General features: G+C 38.9%; 1 protein-coding gene across 5 annotated transcripts in view; it reads right to left on the bottom strand.

Moving 5' to 3' along the window:
- KDM2A (lysine demethylase 2A) overlaps positions 1-24,482 on the bottom strand; it is an 89,303-nt gene that overhangs the window by 19,076 nt on the left and 45,745 nt on the right. For all 5 annotated transcript variants that reach the window (XM_070427631.1, XM_070427634.1, XM_070427632.1 and 2 more), the window contains 7 exons: positions 19,960-20,138; positions 14,204-14,310; positions 13,750-13,843; positions 12,427-12,580; positions 11,405-11,520; positions 7,574-7,700; positions 6,021-6,415 (listed from right to left, as the gene is read on the bottom strand). In XM_070427631.1, the coding sequence (XP_070283732.1) occupies positions 6,021-6,415; positions 7,574-7,700; positions 11,405-11,520; positions 12,427-12,580; positions 13,750-13,843; positions 14,204-14,310; positions 19,960-20,138 (1,172 nt within the window). The remainder of the gene's footprint in view (positions 1-6,020; positions 6,416-7,573; positions 7,701-11,404; positions 11,521-12,426; positions 12,581-13,749; positions 13,844-14,203; positions 14,311-19,959; positions 20,139-24,482) is intronic.

The raw sequence follows: 24,482 nt of genomic DNA, 5'->3' as shown, positions 1-24,482 counted from the left end.
AATCACAAATTAATAGGCCAATCCCCTTCCCCCCATTAATTCAGAATAAAAGATAGGCAACAAAGATCAGAATTAGCCCTGCCGGTATTGTTCAGTGGTTACAGCGTCGGCCCATGCACTGGAGGGTCTTGGGTTCGATTACCGGTCAAGGGCACATACCTGGGCATGTGTGATGTACACCCCAGGTTGGAGTACATACAGGAGGCAACCAATTGATGTGTCTCTCTCACATTGATGTTTCTCTTTCTCTCTCTCTCTCAAAAAAAAATTTAAATTGATCTGTTCATTCAAAAAAATTTTTTTAAAGATCAGATTAAGAAAATGACATTACATAATACAGAAATATAATGGAAATATCTCAAAGAATAAATCTATTTTAACCTACTCTATATACTTTTTTAAAATAAGATTTTAAAATAGATTTTTAGAGAGCAACACTGATGTGAGAATGAAACACTGATTGGATGCCTCCTGCATGTTCCCTACCGGGGATTGAACCTGGAACCCGGGGAATATGCCCTGACCAGGAATCAAACTGGCAACCTTTTGGTGCACAGGACAACACCTGACCAACTAAGCCACACTTGGCCAGGGCTAACCTATATGCCTTGTAACTGAGTTAAATTATTTAAAACTTTCTACTCAGTAAGAATGTGAATTATTATAAATGTATTGATAGTAAGAATTGCAAATGAAATTTTATTTATACAGGCTGCTTTTCCCCACTCCTAATCTGGTTTACTGGATTAAGATCTAATTATACTGGGTCCTCTACCAGTTATTCTCTTTATTAATATCAGACAAAGAAAATTTCTAATCAGTGCTTCTGTATTTATTTGTAACCATAACTCTGGCTTCAATCCCATCATACCCCTGGGATGGAGTCTAGGGTAAATTTTTAGACCTTAATTACAAAATAAAATGTTAGAATTTTAGATCGGAGCAGCAGTAGCCTATTGAACCACAAAGTACAGTTTTCAAATTTATAAATTCAGAGCTTTTACCATCTATATAATGTTGTAGTAATCAATTTGTATCATCTAACAGGCAAGTTTATTAACTGGTGAATTAAGAAGACTGACACCTCCTTCCCCCAGGGCAGAATCTACCACTGGACCTTCCCTGAGTGCTCTCAGTGCCCTCTATCATGCACAGCACCTGTGAACCTAGAATGCACTTACTTTCTTAGCCCACTTTAATGCCATTCCACCACTGGACTGTAAGCCCCTTGAGGGCTGAGTCCTTGACATGTTTGCATATTTATTCCAACACTAAGCATGATTCCTGGCACCGAGTATGCATCGTTCAAAGTAGCAAAATAAATGAATTTCAAAGATTTGTAATATCTAATTTTTTTCTGTAATACTATTTGTTAAGTACTTTACTAACATCATTAATTTTCATAACAGCCCCACTGAGGTAGATGTTATTTATAGAGGAAAAACAGGCTTTGCCCTCAAAGTCAAATGGTTGCCAAGCTTATCTACTAGTAAATGCTTTAAGAGCAAACAGGAAAATAGAAAAATATTCAACATCACTGAATTTTTCATTAAGTGAGTTAGGCATATGCGTACATTAGTTTTTTAAATCCTCACCCGAGAATATTTTTTCCATTGATTTTCAGAGAGAGTGGGAGAGAGAGGGAAAGACAGAGAGAAATATCGACGTGAGAGAAACACATCGATTGGTTGTCTCCTGTAGGCGCCCCGGCCAGGGCCAGGACAGGGAGGAGCCTGCAACCAAGGTAGGTTCCCTTGACCAGAATCGAACCAGTGACCCTTCGGTCTGCAGGCTGATGCTCTATCCACTGAGCCAAACCAACTAGGGCTATATTAATATATTAAAAGCTTCTTTTTGCAGATATTAAGATCTCTTTTATTAGCCAAACAAACACAAACAAAACAATAAAGTCTGATTAAAACTCAGTCTTCCAGCTGACTCCCACCACCTTGCCGTGACCCTCTGTCAGCAGTTGATGTGCCTTTCTCTGCCCCCCCCAACAAACGTACAAAGAGACTCTTTTTCCTACATTAATGGGACTGTTCTATACACACTGCTCCAGGTCCTGCCTCTTTATACAGCGTCTATCCAGGACACAACTTCTCAAGTTTAGAAATATGAAATATCTCACAGGAGGAGAGAACTCCATTCTATTTTTAGTCTACTTTTACGATTCAAGGTTATCCACACACCTCTTAATCAGAACTTTACACATACTGATTACTTTCCCTTGAACCTTACCATTAAGTCAACACTTTTTAATGCCCCATTTTCATCGAATCCCCTTCCAACTCTATATTCTATGATTTGCTCTTCATCACTGTAGAACTTAACATTTTGGCATCTTCAAAGCCCTTTTACCACATCACTAAAACTGACTTCTTCCAGAGAACATGTTTATGAACATCTCATCTCACCACTTTTTTTCTCCTCTCTTCTGCCAGTTATTTGTGGCTCTCAACAAAACCAATAGGCTACAACAAAAACCAATCCTTTCCTCTGCAGGAAGGGTAAACGAAGCTTGCTTCTGTCGTCCACTGCAGTGTAGCCTTCTGTGCTACAAACACTAAGTTCTCTAGCACTACAGTCTCTAGTTGTATAGTTACTCGGCACTTAACCAACCCAATGCTTTTTTTCTTCAGATTTTCAAATTATTCAAGCTCCAAACTCACTATTATCTGAAGCTCAGATTAAATATAGTCAAACGTAGGAATAATTAATTCATTTGATCTTTTTTAAAAAACATTTCATTGATATCAGAGAGGGAGATGGAGAGAGAGAGATAAATATCAATGATGAGAGAATCATTAATTGGCTGCCTCCTGCATGACCCACACAGGGGATCGAGCCCATAACTTGGGCATATGCCTAGACCGGGAATTGAACCTGTGACCTCCTGGTTCATAGGCTGACGCTTAACCACTGTTGCCACGCTGACCGGGCAATTAATTTGATCTTAAGTTAAAGTACCTGCAGAGCTGGGATCTGAAGCTGTTGTCTTCTGATTATGATTATGGTATTGGGTAAACAAAAGAAGTTGTGGAAAAGCCTCTGCAGGGGAAATTCAAACATTGTCAGCCTATGGAGTCATCTTACTGTCCATTCGTTCCTCATGCTCTAGTCTCTGTGCCCTTCTATCTTAGCCAGCAATGGCAGCCATGTTTCTCATGATTCCTGATAAACTAAGGATGCGCTCTCTAGACTAGCGGTTCTCAACCTGTGGGTCGCGACCCCTTTGGCGGCCGAACGACCCTTTCACAGGGGTCGCCTAAGACCATCCTGCATATCAGATATTTACATTACAATTTATAATAGTAGCAACATTACAGTTATGAAGTAGCCACGAAAATAATTTTATGGTTGGGTCACAACATGAGGAAGTGTATTTAAAGGGCCAGAAGGTTGAGAACCACTGCTCTAGACACTTTTATAATGCTAAGCAGTCCTCTTTAAATGTATCATCTAAACTCATTGCCCTTCTAGCAGCCTCCTTTTACACTGCTTAATATTTGAACCAAATCTTTCTTAATTTTCCCTTACCACTCTGCTTCCTCTACTTTGGTAAGAGAGTTTGCCTATTTCGATCATGATACTTGATGTTGTATAAATGATTAGCAGATTATAATATGGCTTCCTACAACTGGATTCTGGACATCACTATAGACATCCCTTAGGATTGAAAAGATATTTCTCTTTTTCATGAATCAGAAATACCTAGAACAAAAGAATGTCAGTGAGATATAAATTTAGAAATCTTTCTTCTTAGGGTTCTTAAAGGCAATTATACAAATTACTAAGTTCCCAAAGTCATAATTTTATGTTTCCCACATGTATCCAAGATGGAATGGTTACATATAAAAAAGAAAAAAAAATTCTGGCCCTAGCTGGTTTGGCTCAGTGGATAGAGCGTCGGCCTGCGGACTAAAGGGTCCCGGGTTCAATTCCGATCAAGGGCACATACTCAGGTTGCGGGCTCAATCCCTAGTTGGGGGCGTGCAGGAGGCAGCCAATCAATGAGTCTCTCTCATCATTGATGTTTTTACTCTCTCTTCCTCTCTGAAATCAATAAAAAAATATATTTTAAAAAACCCCACAAACTTCTGTAGAAAAAAAAGAAAGACATTACACTCAAATTCTCAGGAAAATATACTTATATGTGTCCGAACACAACGGAAAAGAAAGAAACTAAATGTCCTTTAATTACTTAAGGATGGGAAGTGAGTCTGAGGTCTAGCTTGTGAGTCTGGAAATTTATGGCTATGTTTGCTTTGTGCTATGCATTAATCATTATAGAAACAGGACTGCACCTACCTCGAACTTTGTCATTTCCTCCCCTAAATACAAGGTAAAGTGACGCCACTTGCCTCTTCTAGAGCAAACCTTATAAAACCAAACTATAAAACCAATTGTCCAGGGAGAGAACCAACTTCACCAGGTTAGACTTTTAGCCTCTCTAAATTTTTACCTTTTTACTGAGGCATAAACAATAAGATATAATGAAAATGTCAATCATATAAAGAAAAAAAGTTCAGGTCCTATTTCAGTCTTTGGAATTCTTTCCTGAGGTAGCTGCAAAAGGTTGGAAGCACTTCAGTTGGTTAGTGGTGACCAAAGAAAAACTTGAATCAGTAATCAGAGATGGAAAAAAAAACCCCTAGTATGAGATATTTAGCCCATCTATCTTAAGGTGACAGAATTATTCCCTATAATCCTTCTGAGGCTTAAAATAATCTATGACAGGCTTTAAAAATAACACTTACTACAAATTGTGAGTTAGCTTTCTAATACATATACCCATGCTCTGCAACCAAGACACAGTTCCAGATACTGACTTAAATTGTTATTCCCAGCTTTACATTTTTTGTTGTTCATTTTAATGGCTACATATGAGAAAATACCTAAAAGAGCTCCCTCCAGTTCAGAAGGCTCGAATCTGGATGCCTTAAAAATAAACTCATTTTGCCCGGCTAGCATGGTTCAGTGGTTGAGCGTCGACCTATGAACCACAGTTCAATTCCTGGTCAGGGCGCATGCACAGGTTGTGGGCTCAGTCCCTAGTAGAAAGCATGCAGGAGGCAGCAGATCAATGATTCTCTCTTATCATTGATGTTTCTCTCTCTCTCTCCTCCCTTCCTCTCTGAAATCAATAAAAATATCTAAAAAATAAGAACATATTTAAAAAAACACAAACTCATTTCTTTGAGACCAACACATGAGGGAAAGGCTTTCAAGATTACTAATACCGGGAGCTCTCTCTCTCTCTTTTTTTTAAAAAAAATATTTTTATTGATTCAGAGAGGAAGGGAGAAGGAGAGATAGAAACATCAATGATGAGAGAGAGTCATTGATTGGCTGCTTTCTGCATGCCCCGCACTGGGGATCTAGCCCACAACCAGGTATATGCCCTTGACTGGAATTGAACCTGGGACCCTCCAGTCCGCTGGCCGACGCTCTATCCACTGAGCCAAACCAGCTAGGGCTGGGAGACCTCTTGGAAAAAAAGAGAAAGATATACAACATGAAGAAACTTGATATAATAGTTTGCATTATATTTAAAATGATATTTTTTTAAAAGTTGCCCTATATATTTATGTCTTCCCACTAGATAAATTTGAAACTAAATATGCTAAACCTACTTAATATAACCCAACATAAAATAATTTCTTTCTTCTGCTTGGGGTAAGACTGTTAGACATTGTTACTGGCCACTTTTGTTCTAAAATAGGCCTGTTTATCTGAGGGTAACTTAAGTTTAAAGTAATATTTCAACAGGCACCTCTTTTTTTCTTAATATAAACACTTTCTCAGGCTCTTCTTTATTTTTATGATCAGCCTGCAATTTTTGTTTTTAAGACTAAATTTAAGTCCTGATGATACAAATATTAGTATTTTCACAACAGGCACCTCTTTTTAGGAACTAAAACACTATGCAGTACAAACTTGTACAAAATTTTTCAGAATCCAGAAATTGACAGCTCTAATCAGATCAGTAGCGGTCGTACAACACAACCAACTCTTACCTTTACGTCAGCAATAAGAGCATCTTCATCTTCTATCCCTGTAGGGACACATTTCTTGTGTAGTGGCAGAGACTCTAACTTGTCTACAAGGCAGCGAAGGCCTTCAAGCTCAAAATGGGTCAGATGCACCTGCCTGTCCTTTCGGGGACTACACTGGGGATCCCACACTTGGCCATTGTGGGAGCCCCGGCTAGAGTCAGATGATGAATCTCCAGACAAGCTTTTCTTCAGACTTGGAAGACTTCGGCAGGTTTTGCCCAGTCCATCATAATCCAGGTTGACCCCATTGGCTACAGGGCTAGTGAGGACCGAACGCCTACTACTCAAGCGCCGAGGTTCTCGATCCACTGCTTCTTCATCCCCATTTCCAGATTCCAACCCATTTAACTCCAAATCTGTTGGTATGAAAAAAAAATGCAGTAAGAACAAGCCACTTGGCCATGTGATCAATGAGAGAAATAGGCAGCATAGGAGGGGCCTTCAAGTTATAAATAATGAAGTTGTAACATGTTTAAAATGGTCTCTCCTTATTCCAACACCCATATGTCCACTGTTAAAAATCACAGCTATAGGATTTTCAGAAGATTGAGAAGAGCCCGGTTTTGTGTGCTAAAAATAAGTTACCTATGAAAATTATTGTAAATTAATTTCAAGTTCAAACTCAAATTTGGGGTTATGATTTAATTATCTTTTTAAAAAGTAGACAGTGTGAAGCACATACTAGTATACTTAAAAAGTAGTTTTGTAAACTAAGAATTGAGTTACTATGAGACCCACGAATCCATCATCTGGGTATCTGCCCCCCAAATTTGTAAACATTTATTCATAAAGACATTTGTAACCCCTATGCTCATTGCCGCATTATTCACCATAGCCAAGACATGGAAACAATCTAAGTGTCCTTAGATGGATGACTGGGTAAAGATGTGGCACATTCAATGAAATACTACTTAGCCATATATATGTGGGATATAAAGCTGAAAGCAATAAACAAACAAGCTCAGACATAGACAACAGTATGGTGGTGACCAGAGGAGAGGGGAAGGGGGGTGAGAGGAAGATGAAGAGTGTAGAGGGGGCCAAGTATATGGTGATGGAAGATGATATGACTTTGGGTAGTGGGCACAGCATGTCATATACAAGTCATGTATCACAGAAATGTACAATTGAAACCCATGACACTATTAACCAATATTACCCCAATATATTTTATACATTTTTTAAAAAAAGTAAGACACATACCAGAAAATTGATTCCTTTCTTGAGGAATGAAGTAATAACAAACTCAGACAGAGATCCAGAATATTTCATTTAGCCTAGTAATTCACATCTGGGTAGGAGATCAGCTGTTAACCAGCATTCACCTCCAATGACTAAATTTGGTATTTTCAGGTAGATAAGTAAAAAAAAAACAAAAACAAACAAAAAAAAAACACACACACATAGAAAAACCCCCACAAAAAACCATTGAGTGCAACAGCCTGCTGAATATTCTTGGCCACACCCTCAATCCTGTAGGGTGTCTTGCAAGTTTGTATAGGCAGAAAACTTACCCATGCTGAGGGACTCTTTCTGAAATTCCTTGGTTAGGTGGGAGCGGTTGGTTATGCAGTACACATAGCGCTCCAACACATACCAACACATCTCATAGTAGAATGGATAGCGAAACTTATTTGGAACCTACAGAAGCAAAATAATGAGAAAAGAAAGTTAATATCAACTTTAAAAGCGAGTTAAATAACTATATCACTGCAATAATTAATCTAGAAAAAACTCTCTAGTCAACCTGAAAACCCAGGCTGGCATTTTCTATCTGACAACCTAGAAAATGTTGATCTTGGGAAACAATCACTAAAGATAAATGGTACTTGGAAAGACCATTCAGAACAACCAAAAAACTGTCATTATTTATAACTTCTGAGTAGGAAAGCATCAAAAAGAAGTTCTGAGACAGAGAGTTACCATGTAAGACACAATATACTTAATTGAGAAAATTGTTTTAGGGTTCTTAGAATACAAAGGCATGCAAGCATCTGGCCTTTACTATAGTTCTACCCTGAATAAGAAGGCCATGGAATAAAGAAGCTAATGGAAAAACAGAACATGAAATTAAGTTATATGTTTTTATTATGTCCTTACATCTATGAAAGTATAATTAGAGACTCATTTTCTAGCTATATCCAGTCCATGACACAAGACTGAATATTTTCCCTGCTATCAACTCTCAGCTTGCCTGTCTTGCACTTTGTAGTTTGCCAAGATGTTATGTCCACAAATCAAGATTACTGTTCCACATGGCCTAATCAGTCACTATCTTTGTTTTCTTTCCATTTTCCCAAAAAGTGGCATGAAATTATTCCAGCTAAATAATAATAATAAAAAAAAGAATAGTCCTTTAGATCTACCAAAGCCAAGGAAAAGGCAAATCAGTATGTATTATTCAGTGAAGAAGACCAGTGATGGGGACTATCCTAAATATAGTTTGTTGTTTTCATTTAGAGAGTCCACCTTTCAGAAGAATAAGCAAAACATCATGTTAAAGACTGTTCTAAATATGCAACTCCTGAGAATAAGTTCCCATCTCCTTTTCAAAGCTGCATGTCAGGTAGTCTTCCTAAATCGAGGTGATCTGGATGGGACCCCCTTTTCAAAACCCTTCACCAAGAAAGGGTACAGCTCAGTGGTAGAACATGTGACTGCAAAACCCTTCACCAGGTCACAGGGCACTTTCCTCATCCAAGGCAGGAGAGGCATGTACTTCTCATTAGTTTTCCAACACAGAGAAGCCAGGCTCTGGGTCTGGGTCTCTTATGTGGCTACAACAAGAAGAGGTTTCTCCTCTCTTATTTAAAAGTCAAATTAATTTACTTCTCGGTAGATAGGGGGATGGACCACAAAAATTAATATATGATCTCCCCAAAGTAAAGCCATTTTGGACTCTTCAGAACTGAGTAATATTGATAAGAAAAAAAAAAGAAAATACATAATAGAACATTCAACTTTTTATTTTTTACTTGAACTCATCAGATTATGTTAGTAATAGTCAAGATATCACATACCCATCCTGCCCCATTACATTTTACCTATACTGCCAGACACCAGAGAGCATATCAATTTCTGAGACTGGGTTCAAATTTTTTGCAAAAATTTTTAGCTTCTCATTACAAAATTATTGATCCTTTCAGCACTATCAGGAGAATAATTACTAACACTTAAAGTTTATATAGTATATTTCTACACTGGCATGGCAAAAGTAACCAAAGCAATGCCTTAAATTTATATTTCTTTCATAAAACATCTTTTTATATTCTTCTTTAAACTTGGTAAGTATATAGAGATCAATAATATATTAAACATATATCAGGTTGGTATTTAGCATATAAAAGGTTTATGTAGAAAGCAATTAAAAACAAAACAAAACACACTTCATTTTATAGAAACATAGAAGGGTTCCTTATTTGGAATAAAAGAATTAAGCCATACTTAAGAAAAATGGAATAATATGTAATAATATTAACTACTAGAGGCCCGATGCACAAAATTTGTGCAAGGGGCTCGGCCCTGGGGCCCTCGCAGCCCAGCTTAGTCCGGATGGTGATTTTGCTGTTTGGTCTAATTAGCATATTAGCTCTTTATTATATAGGATTATTACAACTTCAAACTTATTAAACTCCTTACTATCTTTTGTAGTTTCATTATGCTTAACAAACAAGCAAAAGTTCACCTTTAGGAAATTCATTTAAAAAGCACCGTATTCTCTCTTAATTCTACTAATAGGGCAATCCCTGTAACTCCAACAGTACCAATCTTGTGTATAAGATAATAAGTAGTTCCTAACCAAAATAAATACCAAAATAGTTAACTGAGCATGTTCACAGTAAACAGGTCAATACCTATTCCTTCTAAAAGGTGTAAATTCTTTACTAACTGCTACTTTTTAATTTAAAAACTTTCAAGTCCACCAAAAAGTTTCAAGTGCAGTACCATGAAGACTTCTCTAACTTCTCCAAGATTCACCAATTGTTAACATTTCTCCATATTTGCTAATCTCTATTCATATATGCTGTTATTTGCTGAACTACTTCAGAGCAAGTTATGAACATCACGTGCCCTAAATATTTTGTACTCTAATTGCTGTTTAATGTCAAAATATTCTGTACTCTAATTGCTGTTTAATGTCAATACCATTTATACTTCAATCATATACAGATATAATTCAGCCCTTACCAACTAGAGTCTGCCCTATTTAACCCTAAGGCATGGGTCAGCCAGCAAGTAGCAGCTGATGGATTTGGTCAACTATCTGTTTTATAAGGCCTGTGAGCTTGGAGTGTTTTTCACATTTTTAAATGGTTGAAAAAATACCCTAAAAGAGCATTTGTGACAGGAAAAGTTTATGGAATTCAAATTTGTGTCCATAAATTAAATTTTATTTTATTTAAACCATGCTCAATCTTTTAAATATTTCATTCTACAAGGCAGAGTTAGAAAATAGACAGGTATTGTACGGCCCACAAAGCCTAAAATTTCTACTATCTGGTCCTTTACAGAAAAGGTTTGCTAAATCCTGCCCTAAAGTACCTACTGCATGTAATGAACTAACTTTTTTCCTATACTTCTAGAATGAAATCAGCTCTGTACCATCCTAGGGAAAACAGAAATAAGACACACAGAAATCATTTTCTACAATAGTTAATTCTCTCATAGATTTCTCTCAGTTGAGAAAGGCAGTATACACATTTCTATATTAAACTACAATAGTTTGAGTGTTAGTAAAGAAAGATACATGAACTTAAAGTTGTGGATCTTGAGTTGATAAGTCCCATTACAACAAATTATTCTAAGAGCATAAAAATGAAAAACATGGCTCAAGACACTATCAAATGTCTACCTCTACCCCCATAAAAATCTGAGATACCAAGAACCTTGATGAATTGTAGTCCCCCAAAACAAGCATGTAGATCTTTTTTTTTGTTTAAAACTACCCGCAAACAATGTGTTAAATATATTTTATTGATTCTTTTTCACAGAGAGGAAGGGAGAGGGACAGAGAGTGAGAAACATCGATGAGCGAGAAACATCGGGCAGCTGCCTCCTGCACACCCCCCACTGGGGATGTGCCCGCAACCAAGGCACATGCCCTCGACCGGAATCGAACCCGGGACCCCCAGGTCCCCAGGCGGACGCCCCATCCACTGAGCCAAAGCGGTCAGGGCAAGAGAGATCTTGTTAAAACTTTTCTTTCAGTGTTCCCAAAATGTGAACACTGCATTTTAATCCAAAGAAAAATTAAAGTTTTGAGATAAACTATCAATGAATCTCTTATAACATTTATCTAACTGGAGTAATCCTGTTCACATCAACTGTTATACAGAATTACTTACCCGTGTCCGATCTTCAATGTTGTATATTTTTAACTGCATGGGGATATTGAAACTGTGCAAGAAATTGCCTCCAAACACTAACGTGTCTGTAGGAGTATACACAGCATGAATCCAGCCTAGAAGAAAGGGAATGAAGGGTAGTAGCTGTAAGTACACATTATAAAATGGCTCTTTCAGAGAACTAGTACAAGATTCCTACACTACACATTTTTTTTCTGCCTCTTAGTGGTTGGTCAGATTCTTTAATCTCTTGCAGTTTCACTATCCTCTAAAAAACATAAATTATACTTTACATGCTTGTTGGTAAGCATTAAATGAGAAAATGAATGTAAAGTGTTTTTTTAAAGCCTTGTCGAAACAAGGCCACCAAAAATTTTGGTTGCCTCCCCCCCAAAAAAATTGGGAGAGAGATGTAACAAACTTTTAATAAATGCTGCTTCTATTTATTGGAGTACCTACTATGATTAGGCTCAGTATAAGAGTCTACATGTATTTTCATTTACTCCTCACAACAAAATAAAACAGAGATTTAAATACTTGACAAAAGTGGTTTAGCAGGTAAATGCATAGTCAGAATTCTAATACATGTCTGTGACCCTAAAAGCTGTGCTCTGAGTACTTATTTTGGAACTAATGACCTGATAAAAAATATTACTAATTCAGCACTTTCTTTAGCTTTCACAGTCATCCTCTAGAGGAGTAGGTAGTTCTTAACCAGAGGTTTGTATATCACCTGCAGAACTGGTTTTATCTAGAGATTCTGAATTTCTAGGGCTAATGTGGGGCCCAAACATATAGATCTGAAAAGCATCCACTGGCAATTCTGATATATACCTTTAGTGGAAAATCACTGCCTTAAAAGAAAAAAATCTCAGCATCCACTGCATAATGACAGGAAAGGACACTGTTGTTTTCTGCCTACCCCAGCATCATAATCATTCTTGGTAGTAATCCATCAATTCCTTTTGACTTAAGAAAAAAAGTGGCTAGAGTAGATAATCCATTTTTCCTATCCTGCTTACCTGAGGGAATGACGAACGTATAGCCCTGCTTGAGCTCAATGCGCTGGCAATCTGACACCCGGTCACCCAGAAAGATGTCTCCCTGTTTCCCTGACAGCAGCCAATTCTCGTACAGCTCCAGGTTGTGGGCTGTAGGGGGGATGAGCCAGAAGACCTGTGAGTTAAAAAACTTCAGTCTGTTAACCGCCATTGACATGACCCAGTCACCCCCCTCAACTGATAAATAGGTACAAAGTTAAAACCAACGTAGAAGAAAGGCAAGCAATTCTCCCAGCCAACAGAACTTGATCACTGGGAAATTCTAAGGGCCCCAAAAAGTACATATTGTTTCATCCTCCACTTGATGAAACAGCATTAGAGTTTCCCTGAGATTTGAATGTAGAACAAAGAACCTAAGACTCAGAGAGAACTGGGGCATTGGGTTTATTATCTAGGCAGTCCCTATTCGCCCCTGGCTGTCTGGCCTCTATAGTTCTATTGTTAGGTACAAAATCTTTAAGAGACTGTCCGGGTTGCTTTGTTCCAAGGTAGCGACCAAGACCAAAAGAATAAAACTTAAGGTACCCCTTACATGGATCCAAAGTAAATAAAATGATTTTGGATTTAGAGGTACAATTGTTCTAGATTAGGACCTCACATTTTAAAAGGTTTAAAACTTTATCTGTTCTTATTCCAGTTTTACTTTTCTCTCACAAATGCATTCAATTCTAAGGGGGAAAAGGGTAACAATAAGAGTATAATACTATAAACCCCTAATATTAGTTCTAGATTTCCATTCTCACACCATTTCAGAAACACTCCAACAAGCTGAAATATAGTTCTTTATAAATGCGAATAATCTTTCAAAATCTATTTATAACTTCAGAAACGTCTAAAAAGTATCCTTTGGTCCCATTTTACACCAATGCCTCCATATAGGGAAAGGTAGTTTAGATCTCAATTTGCTGATTTCATTGTGAATCTATCCAAAATTTGTGTGTCCTTTTACTATCTTATTATGCTCCCACATAGAGAAATTATCTTGTCCTCCTAAAACCACTTCCTTGCCTTCATTTGGAGAATTCTGCTTTGGGGATCTACAAACAGGACTGTTGAAGTTTACTAAATACTATGCAAATATTGGCATGATCATAGTGGTCTAGATGAATACTAATTCCTACCGAATTCTAGCCAAGAAGGTCAACTAAATCTACAATTCTCTCTAGATATGAGCAGGACAATCTCCTAATAGATTCATCTCCACGTATATTAAGCAAGCATGAACTAAAGCAAAGTCATATAACCAGTGTCAGATTCCAACCCCCATCACAACTACAACCGTACCTTTCCCCCTTGATGGATGTGATACCAGACAGAGGTACCACCAAAGTCGACATGGAAGTCAGTGTAGCAGCCTCGAACACTCATTAGACAGTACCTGACCCAAAAAAAAGCAGCAGTGTTAGTGCACTGATGAGAAAAAGAGGACCCGCCCCACCACAATGCCATACTCTCCCCAGTACACTCCCTCTATCTTCCATCTAATCCACTCCCAGTCAGTGAGAGGAATGCAACTGCAAGTCATCTCATTACCAGTATAAATTTTTTTCTTTAACCATGTGATCATGGGCTGTAATACTCTTACATACACTCTTCCCTTTGGGAGTGTAAAGGCTACTCTAAAGAATTCATGCTTTTGATCATTTAGGATACGGGGCATGGCGCCTAAGGAACCAGTCCTTACTACTACTTTGGTCTCCTCTAGCACACTGAGGAAAATGCAGGGTAAGCCACTTACTTCTGCACTTTAGGGTACTGCATCTCCAAGATGGCATTTGTTGATTCAGTCTGACTTTCCTTCAAATGCCTTGGCCACATGTTGTCTACCCAGTCAATGAAATCCACCTTTAAAAAGGAAAACATTTAGGCTTCAAAGGTAGGGTCAGGATTAAAGAGAATTTTAAAATCAAGAAAAACAGAATTTTGCCCAGCCGGTGTGGCTCAGTGATTGAGTGGTGACCTATGAACCAAGAGGTTGAGGTTTGATTCCCAGTCAGGGCATATGCCTGTGTTGTGGCTAGATCCCCAGTAGGGAGCGTGCAAGAGGCAGTTGACTGATGATTCTTTCTCATTATTGGTGTTTCTATCTCTTTCTCCCTCTCCCTTTCTCTGAAATCAACAAAAACATTTTTTTTTAAAGAAAAATAGAATTTCTCAAAACACACACTGAAAGACTAACTATAATTATAAGTGAACTAACTAAAACAATCTGTTGCTGAATCTTAGTATTGGTGGGCAAACATTCCAGTAATTATTATTTAATGAGAATAAAGACTAATGGTTCTATCAACATGATCATAAAGACAGCACTAATCAAAGTGAAGTTATTAAATAACAGTAGTGTCCAGCCAAGCCTTCTCTTCTGTGTTGGTTCTGGTATAATCAACTTTATTTTTTTTGGATATAATAAGAGGCACTACCTGGAAGGTACCTATAAACTAACAGAAAGCTATAACACTATTAGAGCAACTAAGGTATCAAAAGTTAAAAAAGAAAGACAAAGAAAAAAAATCCAGTAGGGATTTGAGCTTTGCATGAATCTACATGGTTAGAAATCAGAAGTTCCAGGTCATGTTTTCTCAAAATCTTATGTGACTAGTGTGGCTCAATGGTTGAGTGTCAACCTATGAACCAGGAAGTCAGAGTTTGATTCTAGGTCAGGGCACATATCTGAGTTCTGGACTCAATTCCCAGTAGGGGGTGTGCAGGAGGCAGCCGATCAATGATTCTCATCATTGATGTTTCTATCTCTTTCTCCCTCTCCCTTCCTCTCTGAAGTCAATAAAAATATTCTTAAAAAATACACACACACACACACACACACACACACACACACACACACACACTAGAGGCCCAGTGCATGAATTCGTGCATGGGTGGGGTCCCTCGGGGTGGCCTGTGGAGATCGGGCCCCAGCTTGCGCCCCTAGCTTCGCAGTCCCGCCTGGCACCCCACCTTGGCCTGGCGCTGGCCCCTCATCTGCTCCAACATTCCGTCTGCAGGCTGCCGCCCGGCTCCATCAGCACCTGGAAGCTGGGCGGCAGCGCCGCCCCCTGCCACTGGTCACTATCTGCAGGGCAATCAGAGGGCGATTGGGTCCCCAATTGCATCCACCTTGGCCTGGCACCACCTGTTCCACCATGCCACAGCAGTCCCCCTCTCCTCCGGGCCCATTGGGGCCAGCAGCAGCGCTGCCAACACCCACCATATTCCACGCAGCCCCCTGGTGGTCAGTGCATGTCATAGCAAGCAGTCAAACTCCCAGTCTCCAGTCAAATGACCACCCAAGGGAACAATTTGCATGTTAGGCTTTTATTATATAGGACTTTTATTATATAGGATATGTTTATTGATTTCAGAGAGGAAGGGAGAGGAAGAGCTAGACAGAAACATCAATGATGAGAGAATCACTGATCGGCTGCCTCCTGCACACCCCCCACTAGGGATCGAGCCCGGAACCCGGGCATGTGCCTTTGACCGGAATCGAACCCAGGACCCTTCAGTCCACAGGCCGATGCTCTATCCAGTAAACCAAATCAGCAAGGGCAGAAATCAATAAAAAACATTTTTAAAAATCATATGCAAGCCCCTGGAACTCATCTGTAAAATGAGAATAATTACCTGAAAGAGATATTATGAAGAGTAGATATATCTACATGTTAAAATTTTTTGAAATAATATTATCAGAATTTAGGAATCTGTTTGAAATAATATGTGCTGAAAGAAATGAAAAGTGAAAATATATGAACTTATTTGAACACTTTACACTGAATTGTAACATATCCTGGACCTTCAAATGTCTATACCCAAGCACTGAACTCTAAGAAACAGTCTCAGTAGATAAAGTGTGAGCCAAACAACCATGAATCCAGCGTAGCACTGACATTGTAAATATCTAACTTATAACTGTAAAAAATATGTAGCTAGTAAGCTTTATAACAACATCTGTTTGATTAAAAAATACACATCTAGACAGATGCATACAGTCTGTGCATAATGAGATGAGACAGGTGTCCAGTGGACACCCAGATGTAAACTGTGGGAGAGTGTATGGAAATGACATGCAAGTTGAAACAAGCAAGATGAGGAGCAACTATGAAGGTTAACTTGTTGCTCCATTTCAAAGAAGTTCTGCTTAGGGAGCCACCAGTTTTAATTAACCAAGCATTCACTGGGCCTAGAACACTGAATGAAACCCAGATTCCTTTCTTTCTCTCAATCAAAATCTACTTTCTGTTCACTTAATGCAGTAGCCAGCATCTCCCATCTTCTGCTAACATCCTTTAGAAAGTCTTTATCAAAATAATGAATAATTTTACTTGCTCAATACACTGTAAGTTCTTATGTCCGATGGGGGAGAGGGAAATTAAGAAACACATGAGTATTCCTTTATCAGGTGTCCATTCAGAGAAAGCTAAACTACTCTGGCCAGAATTTCTCACCTGCAACAACAAGTCACTCATCTTGGCCTTCCTTTATTTGTTATTATCAGGTTGTCTGACTTCCAGGAGAACACTGTGGTAAGGTGTTCATACTTTTAATCTTTAGGCTCTAAATGGCTTCATCCATTTGAGAGCAAGTAGGGATAACCACCAGTTTCTACCTATTCTGCACCAATATAGGCCCAACTGGCAAGAAGAAGTCTAATACCTAGGACCTAATGTATTCATTCATATACTGCAAAAACAGCTCATGGCCTTCCATAAACTAATTTCCCCATCACCAAACAAATCTGCACACTGTATCTGTTGCTAATTTTTTATCTATCTCCCAGTTACTGCTGGAATGACAGCAGTAAACAATCTCTCTTGTCTCACCAAAGAATCCCACTTTATGCTAGCATCCACAATGACACTTAAAAGTTGCCCACCTTACTCTCCCTGCGCACCTGCTTTTATACATTCTGTTCCTTCTGCCCGGAATTCTAGTCTTCCTTTGATTTTCTTAGTGAGAGTGGAAGAGAAAGAGGGAGGGACGGAGGGAGAGAGAAGAAGAGAGAGAAATAGTGATGTGAGAGACACACACACCGATTAGTTGCCTCCCACATGTACCCTGACCAGGGCTGGAAGTGAATCTTGACTGGGAATCTAACCCGCAACCTGTTTGTTTGTGGGCCTGATGATCTAACCACTGAGAAACACAGGCCAGGGCTAGTCTTCCCTCTCTTTGTATCATTATTTCCTTCACGTTAAGTTTAGGTATCAAGTCCTTCAAAGAGCTTCCCCAGTTTGCCTCCAGTTTAGTCCTTCCTATTGGCTTTCACAACATTCTCATTCTGCATTTATTCTCTTTTGAAGCATTTCCATATTGAAGTTTATATAAATGCCTATCCTCTGGTCTTTCTCCCCATGAGACTCTGAGCATTTTGAGGATAAGGATGGCCTTATTTTCTACAGTACTTCTGGCACCTAGCACAGTGCTTAGCATGTGGTAGGCACTTGAACTAATAAGCTAAATTGGAAAATGTGAAAGATCATAGTGAACAAGAGATTATATCGTTTATGTAAAAAACATGAATGAATACACTTGTCAAAACTCATTGAAATGTACATTTAAAATGGGTACATTTTATTGTATGTCAATTGTACCTCAATAAAGTTGATTTTAAAAAAAAGCATTATTGAGATATATTAGAAAAGACCTAAATAAATGGAGGGGTATACTGTGGGCAAGAAAACCCCCAAAACAGTAAATAAATAAATAGTAATCCAGCAGAGTATGTTACCGCTTATATAGCAAGGTCATAGAAAGCTTGCTTGATTTTAGGATGTGACCTTGGAAATAGCTCACTCAATCTTTCTGGCCAGGTTTTAGGTACCTTAAAGATACTTGTGCATTATCCCTTTGTCCTTAGAAAATTTTCTACTTCTGAGCCCTTCCACAGATTCTATTCCTCCATTTAATGGTACAGTATTTTCTAATTTTTATAAAATGATTTTTTATCAGCATTTTAAAATCATTAAAACTAGGGACATTGCCCTGACCGGTTTGGCCCAGTGGATGGAGCGTCGGCAAGGGTCCCAAGTTCGATTCTGGTCAAGGGCATGTACCTTGGTTGTGGGCACATCCCCAGTGGGAGGTATGCAGGAGGCAGCTGATCGATGTTTCTCTCTCATTGATGTTTCTAACTGTCTATCCCTCTCCCTTCCTCTCTGTAAAAAATCAATAAAATATATTAAAAAACAAACAAACAAAAAAACTAGGGGCATAATGAATCAATTAAGGATGTTACAAAGAAGGCTTCATGTGTAAGTAACACATTTCTAAATTTTAAAAAAATGAAAAGTATGATCCAGATCAAGTTTTAATTTTATAAGTACAACCATATTTCTTTTAAATTGAAATTCTAAAAATATTAAGGAACACATTATAAAAATAGGTTATTGTAATTATTACATTCCTCACTTAATTGAACTCTTCATTTATTAAGTAGACCAGGTTTGGCTAATAACAAAGTTAAATGTACCTATATTTCCTGTCTTCCTGTATTTCCAAACAAACAAAAATTACTATTAAAAAAACTTTTGTCATTCATTCTACGGGGGGAAATGTTTTCTTAATGAGAAATTCTGTATTTAATTATAGCATCTCAAGTTATAAGAAGCAATGACAAAAAATTATCTATTCAAATAATAGTGAAATACTGTGAACATTTTCCCACTGGTCTATACATATCTATGTCTTAGTATAATAACAATGTAACTTAGTAGTAAGCTATATATATATATACACACATACACATAATGATGTTATAAGCAATTACAATATCTTAGCTTTGAAAGTCAAAGGGATAAAACACGGAGATCTTGACTTTAAACAATTAGTATATTCGAAGTTCCAGGTGTAATACTTGACAAAAGTGAGTTCTGAGTCAGGAATTAAATGAATAAAATTTGTCTGAAAATGACTAGGTGTATTTCAAAAGTGAAAGCAATCCCCATCAAAAAAATAAGTTTTCTCAATGTCCTGTAGACAGTCACTACTTTGCCAAGAAATGGGTAAAATCAGCATCTATCTTCAGGAGAGCTTGGATCAAAGACTAACTTTCCCTAAGTATGGGGTGTCAATTTATTGCTACTAGTTATCCAGTAGAATCTACTCAAAAAATAATTTCATAAAACAATCACCTAGCTCTAAACCAGTTTTCTCCCAAGCTTCTCAGCAAACATAAACCTATAGGACAGAAATTTATAAGGCAAACTTCCTATTGACAGTACTTACAAGAGTGAATTTTAAGATTATTCTTTATTATGTATAAAGGCCAATGTTCCTAAATTAAGTATATTGATGATGTAAATCAGAATGGTCCCTCCCTATATAAAATTAAATTATTTTAGAAAATGATGGACCATCTAAAAATGCAAGTTATCCTTATCAAATTGTCTTGTTCCTCTTTATCTTCATCTTGGCATGTACAGAAAGGAATAAATTCTCCTAGTAAATATACAACTCTTTTGGTGACAATGACAATGTGGAAAAAATGGTTAGACTCACCGTGGAGGGCCTCTGCACCATGTTCTCCAGCCTGGTGTGGCTAAACTCTAGGCTGATGACATTATAGAGTTTTTCTCGCTCCTCCTCTGGGGTCTCATAGTAGCGTGTCCACTGAGCCATCGTCATTTCAATACCTTTCTGTGTGTTCACATCCATGACATCCACCATGCGACGACTCCCTGCCATGAAAGATGCATTGATTATCTCTACTGAGCCATTGATATCCATAAATACATTAAGACTATAAAATACAAGTGAAAGTAAACAAACTACCCTTTCTTATTTAAGTTTTTCAATAACAAAGAGCTAGTTGTGACTTGAGATAATCAACAGAAAGTCAAATCACAGAAAATGGGAAAGACAATGGGTAATATTAAAAATAACAATCACTCCTTTATGTCATGTTTATTTATATGGTTAGGCACTGAATCTTATATTCAATATCTCACTCAATCCTAAATGCTAAGTAGTAATCTCCATGTCACAGATGAGAAAACAGGTGATAGGTAACTTGCAGGACAAAGCAGGACAAGAATGCAGGTAGCCCAATTTTAGAGTCAATGTACTTATCCACTGAGCTACGCTGCTTTGATGCAGGTTTGAAACAGAATCTAATCTCTCCCACAAATTAAGTAAAAGACTGATTCTTTAGTGAGTACTAGATTAAATTTTAATCTGTCTACTCTTTTGTTTAAAAGGGTTATTTCCCAAACCTGTCAAGTATTTCTAATATAAATTTCCCTTTTCATACGTTCCACAAATATTTACTGAGAAAGATACCATAAGGGACATAAATATCTATTTACATCAGACTCCCAACTAATCCTAACAACCACAACAAAAGGCAAAATGCTAGAAGAGGTAGCATAAAATACTAGGGGAAGAAAATAATAGTTTTGGAGCCAAAGAGATCTAATGTACATCTCATCTCTAATACTAGTTGGCCAAGTTATTTAACTGCTCTGAAACTTAATATCATCTTCTATAACTTGCGAATAATCCCTTATGCGCCGCTGTGAAAATTTAGTCAGTGAAGTAAAATGTTTAACACAATTAAACAGTAATTAAAAATAATGGAAAATATATAACCTATACTGATCAGAGAAGAAAAAAAGAGGGTAGGAGAATCGTTGAGTTTGGCTCTAAAGAATAAACAGAATTTCAGCAAGAAAGATTCCACAGAGAGAATTCCAAATAGAGGCAACAGCATAAGAGAAGATATGGAAAGGCAGCACAGCTAAAAAGTTAAAAAAAATGGTGGTTAAGGAAGGGAGAGAGAATAAAAAGCTACTGCTGGAATATTAAGAATACTGTTCAACTTGCATGAAACTAACAAATACCTACTACATACCTGGCCTTGGCAGATATAAAGTAGTATTAGGACCTCATCCCTTGCCTTCAAGGAGTTTACAGTCTGGTTAGAGATAAAAGATAATAGGCAAGAGGACAAGAATATGGCCACAATGAAGTAGACATGACAGAATACATAATCAAATATAACATAAGTAAGGCAACGGACCAAACTACCCTTCATGTTTTAGAAGAAAAAGCAAATGTTAAATCATATTTCAAATGACTTGAAATACTACTTCAGACCCACTAGAATGGCCATATAATAATAATAATAATAATACTGAAAAATAAGTGCTGGCCAGGATGCAGAGAAACTGGAACCCTTAGACTTGGGTGGTAGAAATGTAAAATGGTGCAACTGCTATGAAAAAACAATTTGTGGTTCCTTAATAAATTAAACACAGAATGGCTACATAACCTAGCAATTCCACTGTGAATATATATTCAAAAGAATCAAACTCAGGTGTTCTAACAAAAACTTCTACAGGAATGTTCATAGGATCTCTGGTCCAATAGCCAACAGGTGAAAATAATGCCCATCAATAGATGAGTGGATTAACAAAATGTGGTATACCCAGCACAATGGAGTATTATTTCACCATAAACAGTAATTAAGTACTGTTACATGCCACAAGATAGATAAACCTCGAAAACATACTAAGTGAAAGAAGCCAGACATAAAAGGTTACATTTTGTGATTCCATTTATATTAAATGTCCAGAATAGGCAAATCCACAGAGACAGGAAGCAGATTAGTGGTTGCCAGGGTCTGAGGGAAGGAGGGAATGAAGATTGACTATTTAATGGGTAAGGTGTTCCTGTTTGGGGTGATAAAAAAGTTCTGGAACTATTTATTAATGGTGGGTGCACATTGTGAATATACTTAATGCCATTGAGTTGTACACTTTAAAATTACCACAACAGTAAACGTTATCTGTATTTTACAATAAAAACATGTATTCTATATAATAAAAGGCTAATATGCAAATAGATTGAATGGCAGAACAACCAGTCACTATGACGTGTGCTGACCACCAGGGGGCATGTGCAGAACATGGCGGGCATTGGCCACAGTGGGATGGTGGAGAAGGTGAGCAAGGTCGCCAGACCAAGGTGGGGCACTGGTCGCTGTCATTGGGATGAGCCTTTGGTGGTTATTAAAAATTCTTTGCTTCCACATGCCGTAGTCCTGCCTGGCGCTCGCACTTGCTGCTGGCGCTGGTCCCGCTCGCACCCACAGCCAGCGCTGGAGCTGCCGCTTGCACCTGCTGTTGGTGCCCGGCGTGGGTCCTGATCACTTAGTGCCATCAGCAGGTGCGAGCGGCAGCTGCTGGCCCTGATTGCCCGAGGGCTTTTCCACCTCTCCCTGCCCCTGAGGGGCAATCAGGGCAGCAGCCACAGCTCACACCCCCTGCTGGCGCTGGCCTCAATCACTCCACACAATCAGTGGGTGCGAGCGGGGCTGCTGGCAGACGAGACTGGGGGGCTGCGGCGGGAGGGGCCAGGCTGGGGCGCGGAGGATGGGCCAAGACCTGCCCCTATGCCTACCGCAGCCTTGCAGCCCACAGTTCCTTTCAGGGTGCACGAATTTGTGCATTGGGCCCCTAGTCCTATATAATAAAACCCTAATATGCAAACTGACCAAACGGCGGGACAACTGGTTGCTATGATGCACACTGACCACCAGGGGGCAGATGTTGAATGCAGAAGGTGCCCCCAGGTGGTCAGTGCTCTCCCACAGGGGGAGCGATGCTCAGCCAGAAGCCGGACTCACAGCTGGCAAGCACAGTGGTGGTGGCAGTGAGTGGGCCTAAGCCGGCAGTCAGACATCCCCCAAGGGGTCCTGGACTATGAGAGGGCGCAGACTGGGCTAAGGAACCCCACCCCTGACCAGTGCACGAATGTCATGCAATGCTTTCATGCACCAGGCCTCTAGTATATATATAAAAAGCTAGCCCTAGCTGGTTTGGATCAGTGGATAGAGCGTCAGACTGCAGACTGAAGGATCCCAGGTTCAATTCTGGCTAAGGGCATATGCCCAGGTTTCGGGCTCAATTACCAATGGAGGGTGTGCGGGAGGTAGCTGGTCAATGATACTCTCTCATCATTGATGTTTCTATCTCTCTCTCCCTCTCCCTTCCTCTCTGAAATCAATAAAAATATATTTTAAAAATAAATAAAATAAAATAAAATAAAATAGCCAGCCACTGGAACGCCGGAACAGCCGGAACGACCGGTCACTATGACACCCATTGCGGCAGGCCAACCAGCCTGATCGGGGGCGGGGCCAGCCGACCAACCTCCTGAAGAACCCCCTCCGACCTGCCCATCCCCCCCTCCCAACTTTGATCAGGGGTGGGGCTGACCGACCAACTTCCCGTGGCACCCTACCCCCCACCGGCCTGGCCCTGATCGGCCCCATGCACAAATTTGTGCACCGGGCCTCTAATTAAAAAGTGACTGTTTTCCTTCAAGAATGTAAATCAAAGCAAAAGCAGTTCCACTGTTAATGCCACCAGAGCACTTAGTACTCTGTGTACGTACCAGAGCGCTTAGATAAAATAATGGCATAGTGCCCTAGCCCTGTGGTTTAATGGATAGAACATGGCCTGTGGACCAAAGGGTTCTGGGTTCGATTCCAATCAAGGGTACCTACCTCAGTTGCAGGCTCCTCCCCGGCCCAGGCCCTGGTCGGGGCTTGAGCAGGAAGCAACCAATCGATGTGTTTCTCTCACATCGATATTTCTTTTTGCCTTTCCCTCTCTCTTCCACTCTCTCTAAAAATCAATGGGAAAATATCCTCAGATGAAGATTTTAAAAAATGACATAGTAATAGCTAACATTAATTGAGCACGTACTATGTTTTAAGCACTTTACACTTAAGTAACATTGTCTAAGGTTACACAGCTAGTAATTAGTAGAGTTGGGATTTAAACCTGGACAGTTCTGCCCGAGTCCATACTCTCAACCAATATATCCCATCACATAATTTTTACACCATAGAATGATTTTCTTCTTTTAGGGACATGAACTGATACTAGAGATGTAACATTCCACTTAAGTATAAAAGAAGACTGGATTAAGCCATAGTACATATACTGGTAGTGATAATGGATTCTTGTAATCACTAATAGTCTGTTCATTGCATTTTGACAATCGTTAGTTATCCA

This window comes from Myotis yumanensis, unplaced genomic scaffold (assembly GCF_028538775.1).
Source record: "Myotis yumanensis isolate MYYU_CA2020_CCGP unplaced genomic scaffold, mMyoYum1.0.hap1 SCAF_10, whole genome shotgun sequence".
Lineage (NCBI taxonomy): Eukaryota > Metazoa > Chordata > Mammalia > Chiroptera > Vespertilionidae > Myotis > Myotis yumanensis.
Note: the sequence above shows the minus strand (reverse complement) of the source record. Positions and strands in the feature narration are given on the sequence as shown.